This window comes from Mastigoproctus giganteus, chromosome 4, assembly GCF_048544385.1.
Source record: "Mastigoproctus giganteus isolate SK-2022 chromosome 4, ASM4854438v1, whole genome shotgun sequence".
Classification (NCBI taxonomy): Eukaryota; Metazoa; Arthropoda; class Arachnida; order Uropygi; family Thelyphonidae; genus Mastigoproctus; species Mastigoproctus giganteus.
In genome coordinates, this window is record NC_143578.1 from 42,972,513 (window position 1) to 42,986,738 (window position 14,226).

Genomic DNA, 14,226 nt, shown 5'->3' on the forward strand with positions numbered 1-14,226 from the left:
CATCAGAAAATAGAGTTGTCTTCGTCAACATAACCTAATGAATTGTGAAAACAGTAATGGCGGAGGTCCATTACTGAACATCGAGACTCCACTAATAATTATTCCAAGAAAAGCAGTGCCCATTTATAACCATCTTCTGTTCTTCTATCACTCAACCCCTAATGTCACATTTCTCCAATTTGTGCAGCAGTCTTTCATGTTGAACAGTATCAAAAGCTTTGCTGAAATCTAGATACAGTATATAATATCAGAATTATTTTTTACATTCATTCCTTTGTTCCTGCATCATAGTAGCTAAGCAGATTAGTCAGACAAGATATCCCCTTAACATATTCATGTTGTGATTTGCTGTGTAACTGCATCTGTCAAGATGATTCTGTATTACTTCTGTCATCTGTCAAGATGATTCTGTATAACTATTGATTCTGTTACTTTTCCTGGAACAGAATTAAAACTTACAGGTCTGTGATTGCTCACTGTCCTTTGATCTTCTTTTGTGAATAGAAGGCATTTGCACATCTTTAATCTGTAGAACCTCTCCTGAATCCAAGGATTCTTTCATAATTATGGCTAAAGGTTTGGTTACCTCTTCTACTGCTTCTTTTAATATAATTGGATAGATTCCATCAATTCCATTAGTTTTGTTGGTGAAGCTAAAAGTGGATAAGGTACTTATCCACTTTTAGCTTTAAAAAATTCTCTTATACTTTCTTCTCCATTATCATAAAATTATTTGTCACAATTATGACATAAGAGTATTATAATATGCTGTTATAGATGACTGCTAACGCTAAATCTGTTTTAGGCTCTAGTATATTTTATTTTATATTCATTGTGACTCCAAAATCCCTGCCATACTTATATTAGCTATTTCTTATTAATTAGTTATTTATTTTACACCCATATGGGACAATTTCAGCTTCAGTACAAATTGGCTTTGTTTGTTTAAAATTTTGTTTATTTTAAAACTATAAATTCTTATATGTATTTGAATTAGTTTGGCATTTCATCTTGTTTGTATTAAATGAAACAGTGTTTACACAGAATTTGTTTTTATTATTTCAGGTTATCAGCAAAAGTTAAAATATTTGAAATGGATCATTGGTGACTAACAGTAAATGAAAAATGAAGAACTTACCAAATTTGGTTTTACCAGAGAAAGATATTAAAAAGCCTATCCTTATGAAGGAGTCAGGAAGTCATTTATCGGTAAATGAGTCAGATGATGAAATAAACAGTAAAGGATTTATTGTAATTGAAGACTGTACAGAAGATAAGAAAAACAGCAAGGTGAATTCCAGTGAAAACACAGAGTTATTAGTGTTATTAGAAGAATTTGAAGACCTTAAAATTGACTCTAATAATGCATCTAGAAGTGATAATGAAGATGACTTGTGCCTTCAGACTAGTCTTTGCAAGATATCATCTTCTTCTGTCCAAGAAGATAGTGCCCAGGTTCGAGAAAGAGGAAGAATTGAAAAAACAGGTCTTGCCCGAACTGTGCGAGTGCAGAAACCATATGCAAATGCCAAAAGCTCTTCTCTTCTGCTGTCTGGTGGGTGGGTAGAAGAATTCCTTCCTCCTCCTCCTCTTGAAAATAGAACTGTTCCAGTTGTTATCAGTGATTGTAGTAGTGGAATTCCTTCTCCACTAGAAAATTCATGTGGTTCCCTAGATTCACAGGCTCAGTCACCAGAAAGTTTAAGTTCACTTTCAGAGTATGAATCTAACAGTCCAGACTTGGGATTTCTTTATCCTAATACTAGGACACAGAATTATTTTCTTCCAGGAGAAGAATCTTTAAAATCTAGTACATGGGAAATAAATAACTTTGCACAATCATCTGGTCTTCAGTCATTGGAAGGCAATCTTATTTCATATAGTAATGGAAATTTATCTGATTTTCTGCTTGATTCTGTTATATCCACTCAAGTTTCAAGTTCATCATTTGCTACTAATGACATTTTTTTTTCTGATGAAGGGAAAGTTTATTTAAAAGATCCAAAAGTTAGTGAAAATGTTGAAACCTGTCCAGTGTCTTCAACTCTAGTATCCTTTGATACATCAAAGGATACCAGAGCAAACAGTAATGATTTTGGAGCAGAAAAAATTACAGAAATATGCAATTATCTTCAGCAGAGCGCTGAAAATCAGAAAGTTACATGTTCAAACTTAAACTTACCATTTTTAAATGAAGCTTTAATAGAAGAGTCTTCAGTGAGTGATTATCTTGATGATATAACTGAAGTCACACAAAAGGAAGTACTGTGCAATACTTCAGTTAATAATCAAATCAGTGTTCTCAAAACTAATGATTATTTATTAACTCCTGAGAAACTTGTTATTCCAAACCAGAATATCATTCCTTGTCAGACGTTTATATACTATCGAGATAAATATCCACTTATATTGCCAAAGCAAGATAAACCAAAAGAAAATGAAAAGGTGGAAAGGTAAATTTTATATATATTATTTTATGTATGAAAGAACTGAATGATCATTCAAAAGTTCTAAAAATTTTTATTTCTATTAAATGTGTTTGATAATGCAGTATAAATTAGACTGTATTGCATAACAATTTTAGTTATGCAATATAGTCTGATTTATTATTCTAGTTTTGTTATATTTTCTAATGTATTGTTAATAATTTTTGCTGCCAAATATATTTGAGGGAATGCATTCAATATGCTGTGGTTTTCAGAATGTTGAGAAATAACATTCTGAAATTGAAGCCTGAAGAAGGTTTTGGGGGGACTGCCCCAGATGTGGGAACAATATTCCATGGTAGGATGGATATGCAATTTGTACAGGGTGAACAGCTGAATGAAAAAAAAAGTAATGCTGAGAGAGAAAGAGAAAATCCAGTTTTTTAGATGTAGAGGAAGCAATATTTATAATGTGCTTATGCCAAGAGAGACTAGAAATCAGGGTTTCCCCAATAGAGATATACAATCTTGCCTAGAAATCAGTGTCATCGAAGATGAGCATAGGAGCAGAATCCTTTTTGTGAGATATAAGACAGGACTGAATTTTAGAAGGATTGAAATCGACTAAGTTATCTTTGCCCCACTGGAGAATTCAGAATTTAAGGAGATCAGATTAAAAGATCAGCATTTAAGGAATTGGTAGTGGATATGCAGAGCAAGGTTTCTCAAACTGGAAGGTGGAATGCAATATACTATGATCAGCAAAACTATGGATAGGTTTTCTGGTCAATGGAAGAAGGTCATTAATATATAAGGGGAAAAGAGTGGGCGAAAGAAACGACCCTTGGGGAACACCAGCATTAGTGGAGAAGTAAAAAGACAGATCTGTCTACCATCACCTGCAGTGAGTGGTCAGAGAGAAAACTGGATGCTCATTTACAAAAAACAGTTGGCCAACCATAAGATGGAAGCTTATTTAGAAGACCTGCATTAGCATTAGTAGAGGCACATGATGCAAGAAAGCAAGCTTATACAGCATCAGCCAAAAAAAAAAAAAAAAACCTTCGAATTTCACTGATCCATTCATTCCAAATGTTTGTCTAGTTCTGCCTTGAATTTATTTAAGATATCAACTTCCACAACAACAGATGGAAGTTTGTTCCAGCAATTAACTACCTGCTGGCTAAAGGCAAATTTTGCACATCTATTCTATAACTGTTTTTTCTTAGTTTGAATCTATGCCCACTCAGGTTTGTAATCTGTGCAAGAGGAAGAATCCCATCAGCATTATGCCTGCTCAATCCATTCAAGGCCTTATACACGTCAGTCAGATTGCCTTGCAGATGCCTAGTCTCGAGAATCTGAAATTTGCAGAATTTAAGCCTTTCTTCATAAGAGCACCCCTTTGTTCCCTTTAACAGTCTTGTTGCCCTTCTCTACACTTGTTCTAGCAACTCGGCATCCTTCCTAAAATGAGGCTTCCAAACCTGTACACAGTACTCAAGGTGTGGCCTGACCATTAACTACCTGCTGGCTAAAGGCAAATTTTGCACATCTATTCTATAACTGTTTTTTCTTAGTTTGAATCTATGCCCACTCAGGTTTGTAATCTGTGCAAGAGGAAGAATCCCATCAGCATTATGCCTGCTCAATCCATTCAAGGCCTTATACACGTCAGTCAGATTGCCTTGCAGATGCCTAGTCTCGAGAATCTGCAGTTTGCAGAATTTAAGCCTTTCTTCATAAGAGCACTCCTTTGTTCCCATTAACAGTCTTGTTGCCCTTCTCTACACTTGTTCTAGCAACTCGGCATCCTTCCTAAAATGAGGCTTCCAAACCTGTACACAGTACTCAAGGTGTGGCCTGACCATTGCCTTATACAAAAGGAGATAATCACCTCCTTATCCCTGCTCACAAAATTCCTGTATATCATTGACAAGATCCCCATGACCTACTCTGGCAGCCTGTCTTCACTGCTCAGAAAACTTCATATCTGACTGCACAATTACTCCCAGGTCTCTATCATTCTCCACTAACATGAGTGTAACACCACATAGTTGGTACATTTCTCTCGGGTTGCTGCTACCCATATGCAGTAGTTTGCATTTGTCAATGTTAAACTTCAGTTTTTTTTGTTTTTTTTTTATGAAAACCCCAAACACGAAAGGTATTACAGCCTATAGTACTTCGTACCATTCTTGGGTTGGAGGTTGAGAAGATGAAAGAAGATATTTGTTGACATTAGACTTGAACTTCTGTAGACTGTAATTTTCAGGAAATATGTATAAAGGAAGGTTGTTCCAGAAAACGGCAGTTGAGTGAATAAACGAGGAAGATGAAAGTTGGACAGTAAATGGATGTTGGCTGGTGGCGGCACGTGTTCGGACTGTTTTGAAAGAGAGAGAGCAGGAATTTTAGAAGCCAATTCAGAAGAACAGTTCCCATGGACGTATCTGTAGAAAAGGATGTTAGTTTGTTTGTTATTTGGTTTTTAGGAGCATTAGCAACTAAGGCCATATTGCTCCAGGGATATGCGGTGGTCATTCCCTGACCTTTCTGCATCCTCCGTATTTGGTGGTCACGGGCTCGAACCCTGGTCTAACAAGAAGCGTGTGCTATGCACTGCTGCTCCTGCCCACCTGGCTACGGAGGCGCCAGTCGAAAAGGCATGCAGCAGAAACAGTACATCTATGAGAAAGAGAGTGGAGAGACTGTTAAGGATGAGTCATTAATTAACCTAACTGCCCTCTTTTGAATGGAATCTAGATGCCTGAGAGAGGTTTTGGGGGCACTGCACCAGATGTGGGAGCAATATCCCATGGTAGGGCGGATTTGCGATTTGTACAGAGTGAACAGCTGTTCGGAAAAAAAGTAACGCTGAGAGCAAAAGAGAAAACCAAGTTTTTTAAATGCTGAGGAAGCAATATTTGTAATGTGCTTGTGCCAAGAGAAATTAGAAGTCAGAGTAATCCCCAAAAGAGAGATATCATATTGCCTAGAAATCAGTGTCACCAAAGATAAGTATAGGAGCAGAAGAATTCCCTTTGCGAGATATAAGACAGGACTGAGTTTTAGAAGGATTGAAATCAACTAAGTTGTCTTTGCCCCACTGGAGAAATACATGGTGATTGGAATTTAAGGAATTGGTAGCAAGTATCAGAGAAGTTGAAGCTGATTGATAGGGCAAGGTTTCTCAAACTGGAAAGTGGAATGCAATGTGCTATCATCAGCAAAATTATGGAGAGGATTTTCGGTCGATGGAAGAAGGTCATTGATATACAAGAGGAAAAGAGTGGGGGAAAGAACTGAACCTTGGGGGACATCAGTATTAGTGGAGAAGTTAGAAGACAGAGAGCCACCTACTATAACATCACCTTCAGTGAGTGGTCAGAAAGAAAATTGGATAACCAATTACAAAAAAACATTTGGCAAACCATTAGATGGAAATTTGTTTAGAAGAAATTTATGTCAAACACGATCGAAAACCTTTGGGATGTCAAGAGCAACTGCTTGCGTTTCACCGAACTTTTCTACTGAATTTGTCCATAAATCAGTAACATAAGCCAGAATATCACCAGTGGATTGACACTGATGGAATCCATACTGGCGAACATTGATCAGATGGAAGGTTTCTAGTTGTTTAAGAGTTGGCAGTTAATTGATTTCTCCATTATTTTTGAAAGAGTAGAAGTAATTGCAATGGAACTATAATAGAATGGGAGTGATTTGTCATCCTTTTTAGGAACTGGCTGGATATGAGCAAATTTCCAAGCAGAAGGAAAAACACCTTTGGAATAAGAAAGTGAGAAAAGGTGGCAAAGAACAGGAGTAAGTTCAGGAGCACAGGTTTTGAGAAAAAGTGGAGAAATACCATTAGGACATGGAGCGTTCTTAGCATCAAGATTCGTCAAAATCCTTCTGACATCCTTTTGACAGAAGACCACAGGAGGCATTGAATGGAGTGTTGGGAAAGGTGGGAGGTGTTTTACCAAGATCATTAATACATGAGTTGGAAGAAAAATGAGATGCTAACAGGTCAGCTTTACCTTTGGCTGAAGTGACAATAGAACCATGTGGTTTTGACAGAGGTGGGCAAAAGTTGCAGCCAATAGCTTTGGCAAGAGATCAGAATGCTCAGCTACCATTATAGCAAGAAGCAAGTTATTTGAAGCCTGTTCAAAATCTAGTTTGGACTGATTAATAACCGCTTTGCAGTTGTTTCGAGCTTTGGTGTAGGCAGAAAATGAAACTGAAGAATTGGAAACAAGTCAGTTGCGATATGCACCATTCTTCTCTTGAACAGCCTTAGCACATTTATTGGAAACCCAAAGTTTAGATAAAGGACAAGGTTTTAAAGTGGTGTGGAATAAAGGATTCCATTCCTACAAGAATAATTTCACTGACACGATCTGAACAAATGTTGACATCAGAAGTTTTGATACAGTAATCTGACAAGGAATAGAAGTAAAGAAATCTCGCAGGTCATCCCATTTTGCATTTTTGTAATGCCAAACAACACAAGGTTGGAATAGCCATGAGATAAAGCCTGCACCGGGGAAGAGACAATCACCAAGTTGTGATCTAAGGTGCCTAAAGGACCACTCACTTCGACTGTGTACTTAGAAGGGTTAATTGTGAGAAAAAGATCAAGCGTGTTGGCTGTATGGTTAGGATTGTCTGGTATTCTGGTAGGGAAATGAATAATCTGTGCAAGGTCATTAGTAACTGCAAAAGCCTCAGCATCTCGACCAGCTGGGTCTGTGTGACTAGAAGACGGAAGCTAGCTGGAGTTGTGAACATTAAAATCCAAGGTAAATTACCTCACTGTTCAGAAAGTTGGACTGGAGAAAGTCAAGTTGCAAAGAGAGGAAGTCAACGAGTTCCAAGTGATTAGTGGAGTTGGGAGAACTGTAGGGACAACAGATGAATTTGACAGAATGAGGTAGAGAGATTTTAAGCCAGTGAAGATCGAAAAGAGGAGATTTCAAATTATCAAGTATCTGACAGGGAATATCGGAATGGACATGTGCACAAGTGCCACCTTTTGAGTTGAAAGAAATCATACAGTGAATAATTTGGGCAACTGAGATGAGCAATGGTTGAATCAACCGATAACAGAGATTCTGTCAGAAAAACTACACGTAGTTTGGAACACTGTATGTGGAAATGGACATCAATGAGATTAGAACTGAGACCTCGTATATTTGTGAAATGAACTAGGAAGTGTTTGGGAGGTTTAGATCTTTTCACAGATAAGTTTTCTCTATTAGTTTGACGTTTCATAGTGTATTCAATAGTAAGAAAAAGTGTGGGGTTGGGGATACGGTGTATTAATTAATGAATTTTTGGATATGGCATACACGTGGTAAGATCCTTGAATTTTTGGATAGGGCATACACCCAGATCTTTGACATAATGTAGCCTCAACAATTCCCCCCCCCCCACATGCACACTACTCGGACTCCCTCCAGTTACTATCTGGCAGAGTAGAGGTAGCAAGATTATATACTAGCTAATATAGAAGCCTCCTAGAGAGTTACCAATAGGTCTGGTCCGGTTTACTAACTAGCGGCTGACCTGCGAACCCCCTTTTAGAGCTGTTACCTTCGAAATGGAAGGAAGTTTGGACTCACCATGGTGTTCATCATTGCCACTTCTGAGCCCATCTACCCATCTTTTCCAGATCTTGTTGCACCAGCATACTGTCATTACTGTTATTAACAACCCTGCCAGCCTTTGTATCCTCTGAAAACTTTGACATTAAGCTTGGTATACCTTCATCAATATCATTGATAAATATACAAAACAATGGGCTCAACACCGAACCCTGAGGGACACCACTAATAACATTAGTCCACGTAGAGCAATACCCATTGATTACCACTCTGTCTTCTTTTCCAACTTTTCCATTGAATTTGTTCATAGATGCATAACTGAGCTAGAATATCATCAGTGGATCGATACTGATGGGATCCCTACTGGCGATCATTGATCAATTGGGAGGTTTCTAGATAGTTTGAAGAGTTGGTTGTTAATTGATTTCTCCATTACTTTAGAAAGATTAAAAGTAAATGAAACGGAATGATAATTGGATGAGAGAGATTTGTCACCCTTTTTGGCAACTAGCTGGATATGACCAAATTTTTTGAGCAGAAGGAAAAATACCTTTGGATTAAGAACGTGAAAAACTGCGACACAGAAGAAAAGAAGTAAACTCAGGACCACAGGTTTTGAGAACAAGTAGAGAAATGCTATCAGGACTTGGAGCTTTCTTAGTATCAGGGTTGTTCCAAATCCTTTTGACAGAAGCCCACAGGAGGCATTGAATTGAGTGTGCTGGGAATGGTAGGAGGTGGTTTACCAAGGTCATCTATACATGAGTTAGAAGAAAAGTAGGATGCAAGCAGGTCAGCTTTATCTTTAGCTGAAGTGGCATAGAACCATCTGGCTTTGACAGAGATAGGCAAAAGTGTGGTCAATAGCTTTGGCTAGAGACTAGAATGCTCGACTACCATTTGGACAAGAAGCAAGTTTTCTACTCTTAGCCTGTTCGAAATCTAGTTTGGAGTGAATAATAACTGTTTTACAACTGCTGTGAACTTTGGTGTAGGCAGAAAATGAAGCTGGAGATTAGCATACAAGCCATTTGCGATATGCAACATTCTTATCTTGAACAGCCTTAGCACATTTATTAGAAAACAACTATTAGATAAAGGACGACATTTTAACATTGACTGTGGAATAAAGGATTTCGTCCCCACAAGAATAATATTACTGACACGATCTGAGCAAATGTTGACATCAGAAGATTTGAAACAGTAATTTGACTAAGGAAAAGAAAAAAGAAATCTCACAGATCTTCCCATTTTGCTTTGTGTAATGCCAAACAACATGAGGTTGAGAAAGGCTCCGTTGGAGCCTTTCTCAACCATCACCAAGTTGTAATCTGTGGTACCTAGAGGGCCACTCACCTCGACCAAGGGTTGTTTGTGAGAAAAAGATTAAGAGTGTTGGCCTAGTGATTAGGATCATCTGGCATTCTGGTAGGTAAATGAACACTGTGGGAGGTCATTAGTAATTTCAAAAGCCTCAGCATCTCAACCAGCTGGGTCTGTGTGACTAGAAGAGTTGTGAAGAGTCTGTGTGCCAGCTGGAGTTGTGAATATTAAAAGTGCCAAGGAAAATTACCTCACTGTTAGAAAAGTTGGAGTGGAGAAAGTGAAGTTTCAAAAAGAGGAAGTCAAAGTTCCAGTTGATTAGTGGAGTTGGGAGAACAATAGAGGCAACAGATGAATTTAGCAGAATGTTGTAGAGAGATTTTAAGTCAAAGAAGATTGAAAGAGGAGATTCCAAATTACTAAATCTCTGATGGTGTATCAGAGCAGACATATGCACAAGTACCACCTTTGAAGTGAAAGGAATCATACTCTGAATAATTTGAACAATTTGAGATGGGCAATGGTTGAATCAACTGATAACTAGAATTCTGTTAGCTGTTAGAAAGAGTACATGGGGTTTGGAAGGCTGTAAGTGGAAATGGTCAATATTGAGATTGGAATTGAGACCATGTATATTTGTGAATGAGGAATTTTTGGGAGGTTTAGATATAGTTAGGGAGGTTTAAATTTAGTTTTATGTACACTATTGGTGAGCAATAATACCTTATTTGTGATTTGAATGTTATTTTATTATTATTGTGTTAAGGTATTGACTATAATCAATAACTTATCATCAATGACTTAATAGAAATAATTATTTCTTTTATCTGTGATTTTTTACTGTAGTGAATATAAGAATATGTACATGTATTATTTTGTGTTGTCAATTATTATATTAAAAAGTTTTTGTTATATTGATTTTTTTTTAATCTTTTGTAAAAGAATAAGAGAAGTTTACCTCAATATGATAAATGGAACACTTCCATATGATACTCTCCAGAAATTAAAACGAAAACAATTAAAAAATCAAAAATATTACATTACAGTAAGAAATAATTAAAAATCAAATGAACACAATTAAAAATCAAATGAACACAATTAAAAATCAATTTAATGCAATTAAAAATTAAGTAAATTAATTTAACGAAAAAATTTCAAAACAATTTTCCTTCCTGGTCAGGAAATTTTTTCATTAAATTAATTTTTTACTTAATTTTTAATTGCATTAAATCGATTTTTAATTATTTCTTACTGTAATGTAATATTTTTGATTTTTTTAAATTGTTTTTGTTTTAATTTCTGGAGAGTATCATATGGAAGTGTTCTATGTATCATATTGAGGTAAACTTCTCTTATTCTTTTACAAATATTGATATCAACATAGAACGTATTGAGCATTATAGCTCTGGTTCATATTATCAAATTTTTTTTTTAATCTAAAATACTGAAAACTACCAGGGGCCTCCAAGGTGATTTTGCATCTAAGGCTTCTAAAGATGTAAGTTTGGCTCTGACCATAACAACATGAGAGGTGTTCAAGTTTTAATGGACTGTAGCATTTTTCATAGGTTCTGTGGTGAAAAACTTGCTTTCACTAAATTTTTTTTTTATTGTTAGCATATATTTTTGACCAATGAACATTAAAAAGTGGTTATGAATGGGTTTTAGGATCAGCAACTTAGGCTGTAGATTTGTCAGTAAATTGCATGTGTTCTATGGTCTTTTTGCTGGACAAAAAACCTGCGTTTCTGGGAGAAAAACCTGCGGCACCCTTGTCTGAGACTGACTAACTCGGCCATGTTGTGAAAAAGACCCATAAAAATTCCTTGTGTCATTGACAGGATTTGAACTCTGGCCTTTTCCACCTGATGTGAGGAGGATGGCGATTATTCCAACTGTGCTACTCGTACCTACAAAGGCATTAAAAATGGTCTACCTACAGAAACTAATTTTATATATATGACTGTTATGATACTCTGCAAATTTCTTTTATTGATTCGTGTCAGTGTGTTTTTTCCACACTTCAATACAAAGAACAAGTCAGTATCACTTTCACCTGGATATGGGTCAGATTGAACTGATGGTCACAAAAGTTAACTCCAAGAATAGAAAATCAATCGTACCTTTATGACAATGTATAGCATTCATCAAAACTTGGGTTGGGCCAACAAAATATTAATGTGCATTTTGTTTTTTTGGTTATATAGCTGCTGTCAACCTAGTATGAGCAAAGTAATGAAAAAAAAAATCACTGCTTTCATAGAATTTTTGTTATTAAATGAATCATAAATAACATGCTGTTATTTTGAAGAAAAGTACTTATTTCATTGTATCATCATCATCAGCCATTTTCAATCCACTGCAGGATGAAGGCCTCTCCAGCAACTTTCCAGTTCCTTCTGTTTTGAGCACTGGCCATCCATTTACTACCCAAAAACTCATGAATTTCATCTATCCATCTCCGCCTTTGTCTTCCAGGTTTTCTTCTAGCTCCTCTTGGGTACCATTCTGTTATTTTCTTAGTCCATCTGTCATCATGTCTTCGAGCTATGTGTCCTGCCCAAGACCATTTTAGTTCTTTAATTTTGATAAGAATGTCCTTTACTTGAGTTTGCTGCCTAAGCTATGTGTTTCTCTTCTTATCTAACAGTCTGATTCCCAATATAATTATTTCCCTTTCCGTGGCATACTTGTTCATCATTACTTTTGTTTTAGCCATATTCAGCTTTAGTCCAAAATCCTTACAAACTCTGCATAACTGATTAAGATTTTCCTCTAATTCTTTGGGATCGTGGCTTATGACCACAATGTCATCTGCAAATCGTAAATGGTTTAGGTACTCTCCGTTCACATTGACTCCTTTCTGAGACCAGTATAATCTTCTGAAAGCTTCCTCAAGGGCAGTAGTAAATAGCTTCGGAGATATTGTGTCTCCTTGTCGAACTCCTTTCTCGATTTTAAATTTGCTACTGTCTTTGTCTAGTCTAATAAAAGAGGTAGCACTCTCATATATTTTCTTCAAAATCATAATATATGGAGTATCTATGCCTTGTCTTTCCAGTGCGCGAAACATTGCCTTATTCTGTATGGAGTCAAATGCTTTTTCATAATCCACAAATGGCAGGCATAATGGTGTTTTATATTCATTTGCTTTCTCCATTAGCTGTGATATTACGTGAAGGTGATCCATAGTTGAGAATCCTGTCCTAAAGCCAGCTTGCTCTTTCGGTTGATTCTCATCAAGTATTCTTTCTAATCTGTTAGTAATGACCCTTGTGAACAACTTGTAGATGTGGGATAACAAGCTAATTGGTCTATAATTTCCAATTTCTGATTTATCTCCTTTCTTATGCAGCAAAACTATGATTGCATTATTCCACTGCTTAGGCGTCACACCTTTTCTAATGCACTTTGTGAAGAGCCTTGCCAGTTTTTGTGTTACGTCTCTTCCTCCCAATTTTAACAACTCTACAGTAACTTCATCTTCCCCTGGGGTTTTCCGATTCATCATTTTCTTCAATCCATGTTCTACCTCATCAGGAAGAATATCGGGTATGTCGTATGTGTTGCTACTTTGCAATCCATCTTCCCCACTGCTGGTATCATTCCCTCGCTCCTTGTATAATTCTCTATAGTAGTCTTCTGCTATTTGAATTATGCCTTCTCTGCTGTTTATAAGTACACCATCGCTATTTTTCAGTATCATTTGTCTTTCTGTATTACTGCTCATGGCTGCTGATTTAAATCCTTTGTTTTCCCTTAATGCCTGTTCTACTTTTCTTGTGTTAAATCTTCTTATGTCCTCTCCGAGTCTCTTTCTAATGGCTTTGCATAACTCAGTATACTCAATTTTCTCCCTGTCAGTGTTTTTCTTGCTCTTCATTTGTCGTCTTCGGTTCATCATGACAAGTGTTTCTTGACTAATTTTTTTCTTCTTTGGATTTCTGTTTCCCTATAGGTTTCTTGGGCTTTATCACTTTCAGAAAGTTGTAATATTCCTCGTCGATATCTTGGTCCTGAGCAGTCTGCGGAAGCTCAAACTTGTTCTTAAGTTCCAGTACATACTGCTTTTTCTCCTCCTCTGTTATCTCAAAGACCTTTGTATTATTTACTCGAGTCAGTTTTTTCCTTTCCTTTCCTACATTTATATCAAGTGTACATCTTACCATTCTGTGATCACTTCCAACATTTACCTTATTCAGGACGGTAACATCATTCACAATATATCTTCTGTTAGTGAGGATGAAGTCGATTTCATTAGTTGTTAATCCATTTGGACTCTTCCATGTCCACTTTCTGTTCACCCTTTTCTTGAAAAAAGTGTTCATTACTGACAGTCCTTGAGATTCTGCAAATTCCACAAGTCTTTCACCTCTTTTATTTCTTTCACCAATTCCAAAATTTCCTATAGTTCCTCTTTCTGCGTTGTTTTGCCTTTTTCCAACCTTAGCATTGAAGTCCCCCATAATAATAGTTTAGTGGGTTTTCTGCTCATCTAGAAACCTCAATTTCGGTGTACATTTCTTTAACCTCTTCATCATCATGGCTCGATGTTGGTTTCATTGTATATATATATATATATTTTTTTTTAAGCATAAAAGTAAACTTTTCTACAATTAATAGTTTCATATGTATATTGTTATTACATATGTTCTTTCAGCTATTTCTAAAAGATTAGCTTCTAGTAAGGACAAACAACCTAAAAATGAGGTGATGCAGTATTTTTGAGCACCACTGTATGTATAATTATTGGTTCTTCAGATATATCCTGTATTAGGAATTTTACTGAAGGAAGTGTTTTAGTGATTAATATCTGCCAGTGATGATTTCTAGTTCAGAATTATAAACTATGTTGATAAACT

General features: G+C 36.4%; 1 protein-coding gene across 2 annotated transcripts in view; it reads left to right on the plus strand.

Annotated features, from left to right (window-relative positions):
* Window positions 1-14,226, plus strand: part of LOC150086673 (uncharacterized) — a 70,719-nt gene that overhangs the window by 14,153 nt on the left and 42,340 nt on the right. For both annotated transcript variants that reach the window (XM_090372675.1, XM_090372674.1), the window contains exon 2: window positions 1,066-2,453. In XM_090372675.1, the coding sequence (XP_090228801.1) occupies window positions 1,126-2,453 (1,328 nt within the window). In that variant the 5' untranslated portion in view covers window positions 1,066-1,125. The remainder of the gene's footprint in view (window positions 1-1,065; window positions 2,454-14,226) is intronic.